The sequence below is a fragment of the Cherax quadricarinatus genome, chromosome 31, assembly GCF_038502225.1.
Source record: "Cherax quadricarinatus isolate ZL_2023a chromosome 31, ASM3850222v1, whole genome shotgun sequence".
In the NCBI taxonomy this organism is placed as follows: domain Eukaryota; kingdom Metazoa; phylum Arthropoda; class Malacostraca; order Decapoda; family Parastacidae; genus Cherax; species Cherax quadricarinatus.
In genome coordinates this window covers 25,409,641-25,422,140 of record NC_091322.1, presented here as the reverse complement: position 1 = coordinate 25,422,140, position 12,500 = coordinate 25,409,641, and the positions used below count along the sequence as shown (strand labels likewise).

The 12,500-nt window shown below is 42.6% G+C and overlaps 1 protein-coding gene across 1 annotated transcript in view; it reads right to left on the bottom strand.

Moving 5' to 3' along the window:
* Positions 1-2,072: 2,072 nt before the first annotated feature.
* LOC128697251 (putative iroquois-class homeodomain protein irx-1) overlaps positions 2,073-12,500 on the bottom strand; it is a 226,034-nt gene continuing 215,606 nt past the window's right edge. The window contains exon 8 of the mRNA XM_070090402.1: positions 2,073-4,660. Within this exon, the coding sequence (XP_069946503.1) occupies positions 4,038-4,660 (623 nt within the window). The 3' untranslated portion in view covers positions 2,073-4,037. The remainder of the gene's footprint in view (positions 4,661-12,500) is intronic.

The following is a 12,500-nucleotide window of genomic DNA, read 5'->3' as shown; positions in this document are numbered from 1 at the left end:
ATAAGATACTTTGACATATCGCATAGATTATTACTGTCTAGAGACGGTAATACTACTTGTCTATATCCTAAATGTTAGTTAAGATTAGTGTAAGATTTTAATTAGCTTGTTTTGCATATACCACTGACGTGACAGGCTTGATGCAGTGCTTCGTGTGTGGCTCCTAGCACTGTGTACTCCGTGCCCAGTCTTCTCGTTTTATCTACCTTTCACATTGCGATGCACTTACATCTTGCCTATTTCGTAATTCATTGATATATTTGGTCAAAAATTTGTGTGAATTGGTATCAAATAGGTAATAAGAAATATGGTGAGTATTAGATGCTAAGGTCAGTGATAGATACCAAGTAGATATTAGGGTAAATGGTTGGTATCATACAGATATTAACGTGTATGATGGATACCAGATACCAGGGTGTATGATGGATACCAGATACCGGGGAGAATAATGGATACCAGAGTGTATGATGGATACCAGGGTGTATAATGGATACCAGATACCAGGGTGTATAATGGATACCAGATACCAGGGTGTATAATGGATACCAGATACCAGGGTGTATAATGGATACCAGATACAAGGGTGAATAATGGATACCAGATACCAGGGTGAATAATGGATACCAGATACCAGGGTGAATAATGGATACCAGATACCAGCGTGTATGATGGATATCAGATACCAGGGTGTATGATGGATATCAGATACCAGGGTGTATGATGGATACCAGATACCAGGGTGAATAATGGATACCAGATACCAGGGAGAATAATGAATACCAGATACCAGGGTGTATAATGGATACCAGATACCAGGGTGAATAATGAATACCAGATACCATGGTGAATAATGAATACCAGATACCAGGGTGAATAATGAATACCAGATACCAGGGTGAATAATGAATACCAGATACCTGGGTGTATAATGGATACCAGATACCAGGGTGTGTAGTGGATACCAGATACCAGGGTGTATAATGGATACCAGATACTAGGGTGTATAATGGGTACCAGGGTGAATAATGGATCCCAGATACCAGGGTGTATAATGGATACCAGATACCAGGGTGTATAATGGGTACCAGGGTGAATAATGGATCCCAGATACCAGGGTGCATAATGGATACCAGATACCAGGGTGTATAATGGGTACCAGGGTGAATAATGGATCCCAGATACCAGGGTGTATGGTGGATACCAGGTACCAGGGTGAATAAAGGATACCAGACACCAGGATGTATGATAGGTACCAGATACCAGGGTGAATAATGAATGCCAGACATGATGGGCACCAGATATGCTGGATGTTTTAAGTTAGGTAAGATTTCTTGATTAGGTTCGGCCCAAAAAAAAAGTATATATTGTCAATGAGCCAAAAATTGTGTGTGTGTATATATATATATATATATATATATATATATATATATATATATATATATATATATATATGTACTGACGAATGGGTAAAACTTGCGATTTTGGCTTAAATAGCAACGCTCTTCTTGCCGAATAAAACAAGGGAATATTTGTGAATGCAGTAATTTCGCAAAAATCATTATGAGCCTAACGTAAAAGATATATTTTATTGTGTTTCTATGTTATTAAATTGTAAACTTATCTAGTATATTTAGTTGGATTAGGCTAAATTAAATTGAGCTTGTTATAATAAGGTCTGGTAAGTTTTCTAAGGTTCCTTTGGTGAAAATTATTGATTTTTACATATAAATGAAATATTATATGAAATATATATATATATATATATATATATATATATATATATATATATATATATATATATATATATATATATGTATGTATTTAAACGTATAAGAGAAAATTTTAGAAAGGACTTAATTTTAAATGAGTTCTTGCTGATTGACCAATTTTACCTATTTGGCACGACATGTGTGTGTGTGTGTGTATCTTGAAACTGTCACACATGTTATAGGCATATGCTGCAATATAGGCATATGGTGTGTGTTAACTTTCAACATATGTTTAGCTCTTGAGCATAACGTTAAGACCACAATTGGGTTACTGGAAGACCAATAGGATATAAAACTACTGTAGCCGTAACGAGACATGATCTTTAATCCTAAACAATAATTTGATATTAACATAACATTTACAATAAAAATAAAAACATGCTGAGGTAATAATGTAACTCCTGATTACATTTTTCTCTTCTTGGTAGGAGCTGACAGTGTTTATATTCAAGATGGCAAAGGTAAGTCAAGAAGATTGATAATGAAAAAGTGGTATTTACAATAGGAGGTGACCTTTTGTTTTTCCAACTTAATTTGCTGTGTAAGTATAAATTTTTGTAGTAACGTTGTTGTATACGAGAGAAAAATCACTATTGAAGGATCGTTAAGTCGTGGTCAGTGGCTTCAAGATTGTGTTTCTTCTTTCTTTCTGCTTGGGGGAGGAAGTTCTTGATCTAAAGAATGAGAGCCACCCTCCCATTCCTCGGATCAAGCGTGACAGCCTCCGCGGTTAGCGTATGGAGGTGATAATGTTACGAATCTGGCGATTCCGACGGGAGACCATCACTGAAAGAGCCACTGGCTGGCGACACGTCTAATAAAAATTACCAAGATGTTGCACATGCGTCTGAGTCCTCTCAAGCAGGAAAGACCAGATGATACGATTGATGGAGAGTCTTAGTTAATAGTGATTTTTCTAGCATATCATGTAAACATGAGGTTACCTAACGTACCCGAAGATACGTCTTGTTAGTAAATACCGTTTTCTGTTGTCATGTTTACGAGGTATGTACACAGCGGGTTGCTACCCCGATGTTCGTGGTACAGCTGAAACACCAGTTGACACAACGGAGCCAGTACACACAAATTAACATTTCTGTAAACTCTGTTATTATGAATATTACCGTTAAACATGATTAAAAGACATCTCTATTCCTTTTTTTTTTTTTTTTTTTTTTTTTTTGTTTACATTTGAACAATCTTCCAAGACATGAAAGTACGATGTTGACACACACACATACAGACAACATTGCCTGATGCTCCAATGTTTGGTAAACATCGTCAGCCTTTTTGTTTTTAACTCTTATACAGAGGAACGATGTTTTGCTGTGATAAACAAAATACTCGTATATTGATTGAAGGAAGGACAGTAACACTAGGGAAACACATGGGAGCGTGTGTGTGTGTGTGTGTGTGTGTGTGTGTGTGTGTGTGTGTGTGTGTGTGTGTGTGTGTGTGTGTGTGTGTGGTAACTTTGGCAGATAGAAGTAGATTTATAGACTATACTGAGTGGTTGAACGTTATGACAGGCGGACCACAGCCAGGGTTGAGGGAGCTGTCGCCAGGTGGGGGGAGAGAGAGTGGCGAAGCTTCGTCTGGTGTTCTGTGAAACAGTGAGTTCGATTAAAATTTAGCCTGACGTAGAGTTTGAGTTCACTGGTGCATCACCGGAGGCAGGGAACCTTTGCTACACATTTCACTGGCGCTCTGTTGCACTGGCACCTTCACTAGTGCTGTTTCTTTGGCACTGGTGCTAGCAGCGTCCGTGAGACGTCTTGACCTGTCTGAATACCATTAAGTTTCTCAACTCTCATGGCCTGCTAATTTTCTCTTTTTTTGATGAAAAAAAAAATGGTTTGTGCTCGGCCCCCCTCCCTCCTCACAAGTGTCAAGTGTCCAAGAGATACTCCCGTCTCCGGCCAGCCAACGACGTGCCTCCCACACCACCACAATGACGTCCACTGCGTCAACTATAAATTGTCACTACAACTGATATGCTACGAGATATTTTTTTCTTTGTTGATTACACAGTTGGCAATATCCTCAGGTGGCCAAGAAGCGCGGGTGACCAATACTTGCAGCTGGCCAACACGTGCAGCTGGCCAACACGTGTAGCTGGCCAACACGTGTAAACACGTGTCAGAGGCGAGATCCACCTCCACATAGCAAACTTGTGAAACAGTTAAAGCTTGACCAAGCCTCAGGGTGACGGGGTAACTAGGCCTAGTGAATAAAGAAACCGGATAGGCCTACGTACCGGGGATGAGGTTAACCTTCCGGCCTGTGCGCGGGGGGCGGCGCAGGCGTGATCTTAGCGCCTCCAGGGAGCGTGTGATGCAGGGAAGAGGGTGATATGGGCGGCAGTGGGCGTGTGGCCACGGGTCTGCTGACGGTGGGAGGTTGTAAGGGGGCAGTAGTGTAGGTTGGAGCCCCTAGGGTAGCGGGTAGCGGGGCTTCCATACCTGGCGGAGAGAGATGGGTTCCTAAGCCGTTCAAGCCGGGTGGTAAAGAGGCGAAGGTGTGAGTATGGTGAGGCGCTAGGCCTAAAGATTTCGCGTAGACCTGCAGCAGCGCCTCCTGCGGGGAGGGCAGCCGTGGGGCCATGGGCAAGGGACGGGCGTAGGGCGACGCCTCCAGGTGAAGCGGCCGGTGAACGCTCATCTTGCCAACAGCTCCTGCCAGGGTGGATGACGGCGACGTGGGTGACGACGAGGAGGAAGCCATGTCCGCTAGTGACCAGATTCTTGGCTTGACGGGGGAGGCCGGGGGTGGAGGGGCGTGTTGGGGGCCCTCGCCCCCTCCTGTTGTGCTGGAGGGGGAGGGTGGTCGTAGCGGCGACCCCTCGCTCCCCCCATCTTCCACTCCACGACTGTCAACACCCGGGTCAACTTCTGAAAGAGAGAGAGACGTAAGAAATATGAGTGGGTGCTCAAACCTCCTGGTGAAGTGCTCTTGATCCAAGAAACTGGAGCTAGCCTACCCATCCTTGGGGACTGGCAAAGAGTGCCGACAAGACACAGTATACATAGCAAGTCAATATTCTGGCGACGTTTCGCTCAGTTTTGAACTTTATCAAGCCTTGATAAAACAGAACACTGAGCGAAAAGTCTCTACCACACTGGGCTGTTTCATCCCCTTCGGAGGAACCACGCTCAAACAAGGACGATTATAATTCAAACCATACCACGGGTGGGGATAGAACCCGCGATCAGAGTCTTTCAGAACTCCAGACCGTCGCGTTAGCCACTGGATGAATCTTATTGTGGCTAGTTGGTCCAGTGGCTAACGCGACGGTCTGGAGTTTTGAGACTCTCTGGTCGCGGGTTCTACCCCACCCGTTGTATGGTTTGTTTGCAATCGTGTCATTACGATTTCGTGAGGTAAACAATAGCGCAATCAATAGCAATACCAATACTGCTAATTTCTGAGACATGGACAGCAGCAGTATAGAAAATGAAGAAGCCAGAGGGTAAGATCAAAATTGCTAGTTCCAGATATGTAACAATGCTATATTTATAAGCGCTTCTAATACCTCCTCCTCAAAGTTTAAGGCCGGCGGCCATCTTGGCCTCCTGAGGTCCCAAAGTTCACGGGGCAAAAACATCAATATGTAAATATTATACTATGAAAATAAAGAAGAGAATATATAAGTATGTGTATATATATATATATATATATATATATATATATATATATATATAATATATATATATATGTATACGTATATATATGTGTGTGTGTGTGTGAGTGTGTACACGTACGTACTAAGCAATATCCAACTTGGAGACACACGGAAAACGAAGCTGGTTTGTGTATAGATACGCAACAGATAACTTCTTCAGCCTCGATAAAGAAAAATGATTGGAAGGCAGGTTTATAGAGCGAGAAAATGTATGCACCTCATGTGTAGTTGATGCCATGTCAGGAACACGCTAGTTAGGCAGTAGAGTTGTAGGAAGAAATATACAGTATTTCCTTTTCTTAGTCGATTCGCTTGTGTACCACCACCACTATCACCACCACCACTATCACCACCACCACCACTATCACCACCACCACCACTATCACCACCACCACCACCACTATCACCACCACCACCACTATCACCACCACCACCATATAAGACCCAGATTGGCTAGTGGACTCGTTCATCATAAAGTCCACGTACTCTGGACCGTAGTCGTCATCTCCATCACAATAACTACCATTATGTAGCCTCGCCGCTCCTCCACCACACAACCCCACCAACCACCCACACAGCCTCTCCACCCACCCACACTACCCCTCGATACTCTCAACCTTTCACAGTTCACATGGGTCTATTGTGCGTCAGGTCTACGGTGGTCACACCATCCCTATTTTGCTTAAATTCAGTTGGAGGATAATGTTTGGACAGGTGATGGTGATTGTTCACTTTAAGGGAGGAGAACAGAGGCCAGAGGAACGAGAATGAAGCATGTGTGAGAGAGAACTCAGGTGAACGGACGACGTCACATGTGAACAAATGATGCTACATGTGAACAAATGGCATAAGTGAGCAAATGAACCTCTAAGTGAACAATTTGTGTCGTAAGTGAACGACATTATAAGTGGCAGATAAACGTCAGTGGGAAGAAATAATGACACAGGTGATAACTTACCATCACGTTTATATACGTCCATAAGACTTATATAAACGTCTTGGAGCACATATGTAACCATCACGAGACTCCTATAAATGCCACAGGACGTATATAATTATCGCGGGTATTTATATAAACAGACGATTTATATGATCGTCAAATTACGAATATAAACCTAGCACAATATATAATAAAGCTATAGGTCATATTTGCATGCCACGGGGGCGTTGACCCCTGAAACCCTCTCCAGGTAAACTCCAGGTAAACTGACCTGGGTAGTGCCTAATAAGGTGAACCAGCAAGTTAGGTCTAAAAAAAAAGGTAATTTCTTCCTAATAAACACAGTGAAAATTTATTTATGTAATATATAAAAATCTGAACATATTACATAAAATCAATTATAGTTTTTTTGTTCATTAAGTAATTTAAACTGATTTGTGATATATTGAGTAGAATTTGGCTAAAAAAAATTACGTTGGGTTAGGTTTCTAATTTAGGTTTGGTAAAAAAAATAGTTTTTTTCACATAGCTGTCAACGAAAAAATTGGATCAATCTGTAAACCTTTGGGAAAAAGTCAAATTTTTAAGGAAGTTCGACTTATTGGACACACACACACACACACACACACACACACACACACACACACACACACACACACACACACATTAATCTGAATAATATTTATTATTGTATTTAAAGACAGCGTTTGTTGCAGCGGGCAATATTTAGAATATGAAAGTGAGTTTGTCAGTGTGAGGAACAGTGCTAGAACCCGCCTGGTGTTCCCTGATGACATGAGTACGTTTCGTTCTTTACCATAATGACTCCTGTTTGCACTGAGACTGAGTCCTAATTAGTGAGAATAATGACATACACATTTAACCCACTAAATGACTGATGTTGAGACGAAGTTGAATGTCCATCTCTCGGTTATTACTATAGAATATGGACTACAGATACGGGTAATATTTAGAATGTTTGAGGTTATTGAAACAGGGATAAGTGAGGCGAAGCAGAACATCAGGTGAAGTGGAGATAGGTCAGGTAGAGTAGGGATGTCAGTTGAAGTGGTGATGTCAAGTGAAATGGAGAGCTGTCAGGTGAAATGGACTCGGGTCAGGAGGTGGTGATGTGTGTGGTGCATGATGTCAGGGTCATCTGTGTCATCTTAAGGTATAATCATCTTCGCGATTACCCCAAGAGACATTGAATCCCTCGAGCATTGTACAACTGGTTTAGACACTGTCATTGAGGAGTAAAATAACTAATGTTTACTTACCTCAGTAATTTTATGTTGCTGGAGGTGGCTATGATTTGTTCCTCTTAGCAACACCATAACTATGCTACGTAGACGATATATGGAACTGGTTTTCTTGAAAAGTGAATATTCATACTGTCTTTAAACTAAAAAATGTGTATCCCCATCATATTTATGAACGAGGGGAAAACGTAGGTACAGCACTGATGTAAATGTAAACTGTACTCGTTGCAGTGTTACAGAAACAATACGATATTCTCCCTGTCACTGTATTCGGCATCACAGTTCAGGAACCAGGTCACCAGGTGTCACTCGCATCCCACTTTCCGCATGTATATACTATTATTTAATCCTCTGTGTTACAAGTGATCAAGTTCCCAGGACCGCAAAGTTTTAGAATAAATATGCGCTAGAGTTTGTTCACAAATCGTTTTAATCCAATCTACCGGCATCTGTTACCAAAGTTAATATGATCTTACCCCCCTGAAAATTTCTCGCCAATGGAAATTTTTTGGGGGAGGTGGGATTTTCCCACACCATATAAAGCAGAATATAGCTAAAGTATTAACCCAATTCCTACAAACAACCGAGAACCTGGGCAATATTTCCACCTGAGAGAGGCAAGAGGAACACCAAGACAGTGATTCCCACCAGCAGCTGCAGTGACAACAGACATCACTGAACCAACACAACTAGTCACTCCACAACACGTTCAGTCATCTGGAGAAGAAATCAAGATCTCAGGAAACTGCATGTACCTTGAAGAAGAGAGGAAAGGAATAACCAGTCCCCGTTCATTGATGTCCTAAACACAGGCTAGGAGTATTTAACCATTAAACCTTCTTAAATAATACAGGAAACTGAGGACGACCTCGTTGTCTTCCATGCACACCCTAACACGACCAAGAGAGACATAATTATTAGATTACGTCTAAATGCATAAACGCCACATCCTGTGGCGTTTATGAGTATCGCGTGATAGTTATATAAATATGCTCCACGACGTTTATGTATGTCCTATGGACTTTATACTTTGTGATGCTAGGTTACCACCTGTGTCATTCTCTGGGCTTGCCAACCCAGTGCCTCAAAGAGGGTGAAACTATATTATAAGAGTAGTCACCCGCTAGAAATTCCCACCATACCTCGTTTCAGACTGTAGTAAGCATTTGCGCCGCATCATTACCACTACCGCACCTGAAAGAACAGCCATCAGGTGTGTTTTCCTCGTCAGCAAAGTCGCCAGCAATATCTGCAGGATGCTAGCTTGTAGCGACGAGCTTTAGCACTGCCATTAAACACTTGGTCAAAAAAGAAAATACTTAACCAGATGTGATATAGGGAGACAATCTCAAACATAATGCAGGATAAAGGCCTCTAACAATGCCTTGGTTATCGTATTAAGTCTTAGGCTTTTCTTTATATAAGGAAGTATTAATATGACAAATTACTCTTGCTTATGCGCGCTCTCATACGTGCATAACAAGTGTTAATTGTTCCTAGCTTTCAGTGCTGATTTATGCCCCATAATTATCTACTCAAGGTTGCGGAGTGCTATCTCTAGCCCTCGGTCCCGCATTTTTAACTTTTATCCAACAGACATGATAGAGCCCGGGTCGTGTTCAGGTCTTATATGGAGTTAATGCTCTATTTTGTTCCTCCTGGTTAATCATTCACGTGTTTCTTCATGTCTTTCTGGCTCTTTTGGGGGAGTGGTTTCCAGTCATGTCCTCTGGTTCTTGTTACATCTTCAATACAATGATTATCCTAATCTATTTTGTCTTTACCTCGGAGTATTCTTGCATGTGATAATATCCCATTTGCTCATCGGTCCTTCTGTCGGAAGCTCTTATTTTCCAGTATATTTCTGAAAGATGTGGAGGGCGCCAGTCAAGTCTTATGTAGAGGTGGTGGCAGTGGTAGTGTTGGTAGTGTTTTGATCGTCAGGAAAATGTCTTCTGATGCTGCTCTTTGTCAGACGATGACTCGCTCACCAATTAAGCCTTCGAAGTCCCACCAGTGCCATAAATCGGCGATTAAGCTGGCTTATCGGTGCTATGTACCTTGGTTAATATCTGCTGGCTTATCTGCTGGGCTACTGGAGTTAGCTTCCCTCCCTATCCATTCTAAACCTAAGCTGAGAGCAAAGTCAGTTGGAGAGAAAGACAGTTACTACCTTAAGGAGTCTTGAAGTCTGGGTTACTGATGACAATTGTCTCTGGTGTCTCAGGGCTGAGTGACGCTATACCACAGAACAGCAAAGTTTTAAAGGTAATTTTGTGAGCGAATTCTTCCCTACCCTCTCCTAAACAAATACACAGTTCATCATACAATCCTCACCATGGTTCCTCTCCCCGCTCCAGGGAGGGAAGAGGAAACGAGGGGAATGAGAGAGAGAGAGAGAGAGAGTGGGGGGAGGGAGGGAGAGGACGCTGGCGGAAATAACACGAATATTTAAATTCAATTCTCTTCAATTACGGCTCTAAATTTTCAATCATACAAATTCTACCACTAATTAAAAACGAGGAGCCGAGGCCCGCTGGCCACTGTGGAGCTGCGGACACTTACAATATTAAAGCTCACTTTTAATATAACTCACTGAAAAAGGAAGTGGAGTTTGGTTGATTCTGTTGGCCTATGTCTGCTGTGTCCGCCTAGCGTGTCGCAGAGATCTGCTGTGTGTGTATACTAACAGATCTGCCGTGTGTGTATACCAACAGATCTGCTGTGTGTATACCAACAGATCTGTTGTGTGTGTATACTAACAGATCTGCCATGTGTGTATACCAACAGATCTGTGTGTGTATACTAACAGATTTGCTGTGTGTGAATACCAACAGATCTGCTGTGTGTATACACCAACAGATCTGCCGTGTGTGTATACCAACAGATCTGCCGTGTGTGTATACCAACAGATCTGCCGTGTGTGTATACCAACAGATCTGCCGTGTGTGTATAAACAAATCTGCCGTGTGTATACCAACAGATCTGTCGTGTGTGTATACCAACAGATCTGTCGTGTGTGTATGCCAACAGATCTGCCGTGTGTGTATACCAACAGATCTGCCGTGTGTGTGTGTATTCTAATAGACGCTTTGGTAGAGGTTACTTCCAAATTAGTGCTTGTATCATTGTCAAGAATAAGATTATAGGGAACTTTACACACGCTCTCTCTCTCTCTCTCTCTCTCTCTCTCTCTCTCTCTCTAAGCTATACTACCTTCTCCTAAGCTCGTAGCCTCTTCCGCGCTCCTAATCCAAAATATATGGAAAAGCTTTCCTTTATCCAGCGAGGCAAAGTGTCCGCACAGGATTGAGGCCTATCCAGACATTTCCTATCCTTCTTCACACCTCTCTTCCATACTGTAACTCAACCTGCTTCTGCATACACACACACACACACACACACCATCCTGACGCTTCTTGCCCACGCACTCCCTCGCTTCATCCTGTTTCCTTACACTTGCCAATATAAACACTTGTGTATCTCGCTCAAGGACTTGCAGCTCACCTGGATAAAGCTGTGAAGTTAATTAACTGCTTCTCCCTCACCTCTTCCTTTTTAAAAGTCACCCCTTTCTCACACCACTCCATTGTAAACAAAGTATCACGTGACGAATGTAAAGTTGCAAAATCTTTGCCCATCCTCTCTTGTAAACAGACCTACAAGAATATCTTACACTGTTCTGTTGTAAACTGAAAATATCTTCCACTGCTCCGTTGCCAACAGAGCCACTGGAACCCTCTCCATCTCTCCGTTGAATTCCTAGTTCTCTGTTCGCAATATTTTTAACCACACTGAGTACACCAGCAATGTACTGCTAATCAATTCAACATGATAGTTACATAGAGGTAACAAAATCTACTTACGCTTCCCTGTCATATTCCATCACACAGGAGGGATTTCATACATAGTGATGAAATCTGTCAGCCTCGGCTGTGAGACTTCAGTAGGACAATGAGGATATCGTCAAGTATTCCATTAAAGGTTCAGCAGTTACGTTCCAGCAGAAAACAATATGAAGTTCAACGATGAGAAATTTCAATTACTCAGATATGGTAAACACGAGGAAATTAAATCTTCATCAGAGTACAAAACAAATTCTGGCCACAAAATAGAGCGAAACACCAACGTCAAAGACCTGGGAGTAATCATGTCGGAGGATCTCACCTTCAAGGACCATAACATTGTATCAATCGCATCTGCTAGAAAAATGACAGGATGGATAATGAGAACCTTCAAAACTAGGGAGGCCAAGCCCATGATGACACTCTTCAGGTCACTTGTTCTATCTAGGCTGGAATATTGCTGCACACTAACACCACCTTTCAAGGCAGGTGAAATTGCCGACCTAGAAAATGTACAGAGAACTTTCACGGCGCGCATAACGGAGATAAAACACCTCAATTACTGGGAGCGCTTGAGGTTCCTGAACCTGTATTCCCTGGAACGCAGGCGGGAGAGATACATGATTATATACACCTGGAAAATCCTAGAGGGACTAGTACCGAACTTGCACACGAAAATCACTCACTACGAAAGCAAAAGACTTGGCAGACGATGCAACATCCCCCCAATGAAAAGCAGGGGTGTCACTAGCACGTTAAGAGACCATACAATAAGTGTCAGGGGCCCGAGACTGTTCAACTGCCTCCCAGCATACATAAGGTGGATTACCAACAGACCCCTGGCAGTTTTCAAGCTGGCACTGGACAAGCACCTAAAGTCGGTTCCTGACCAGCCGGGCTGTGGCTCGTACGTTGGTTTGCGTGCAGCCAGCAGTAACAGCCTGGTTGATCAGGCTCTGATCCACCAGGAGGCCTGGTCACAGACCGGGCCGCGGGGGCGTT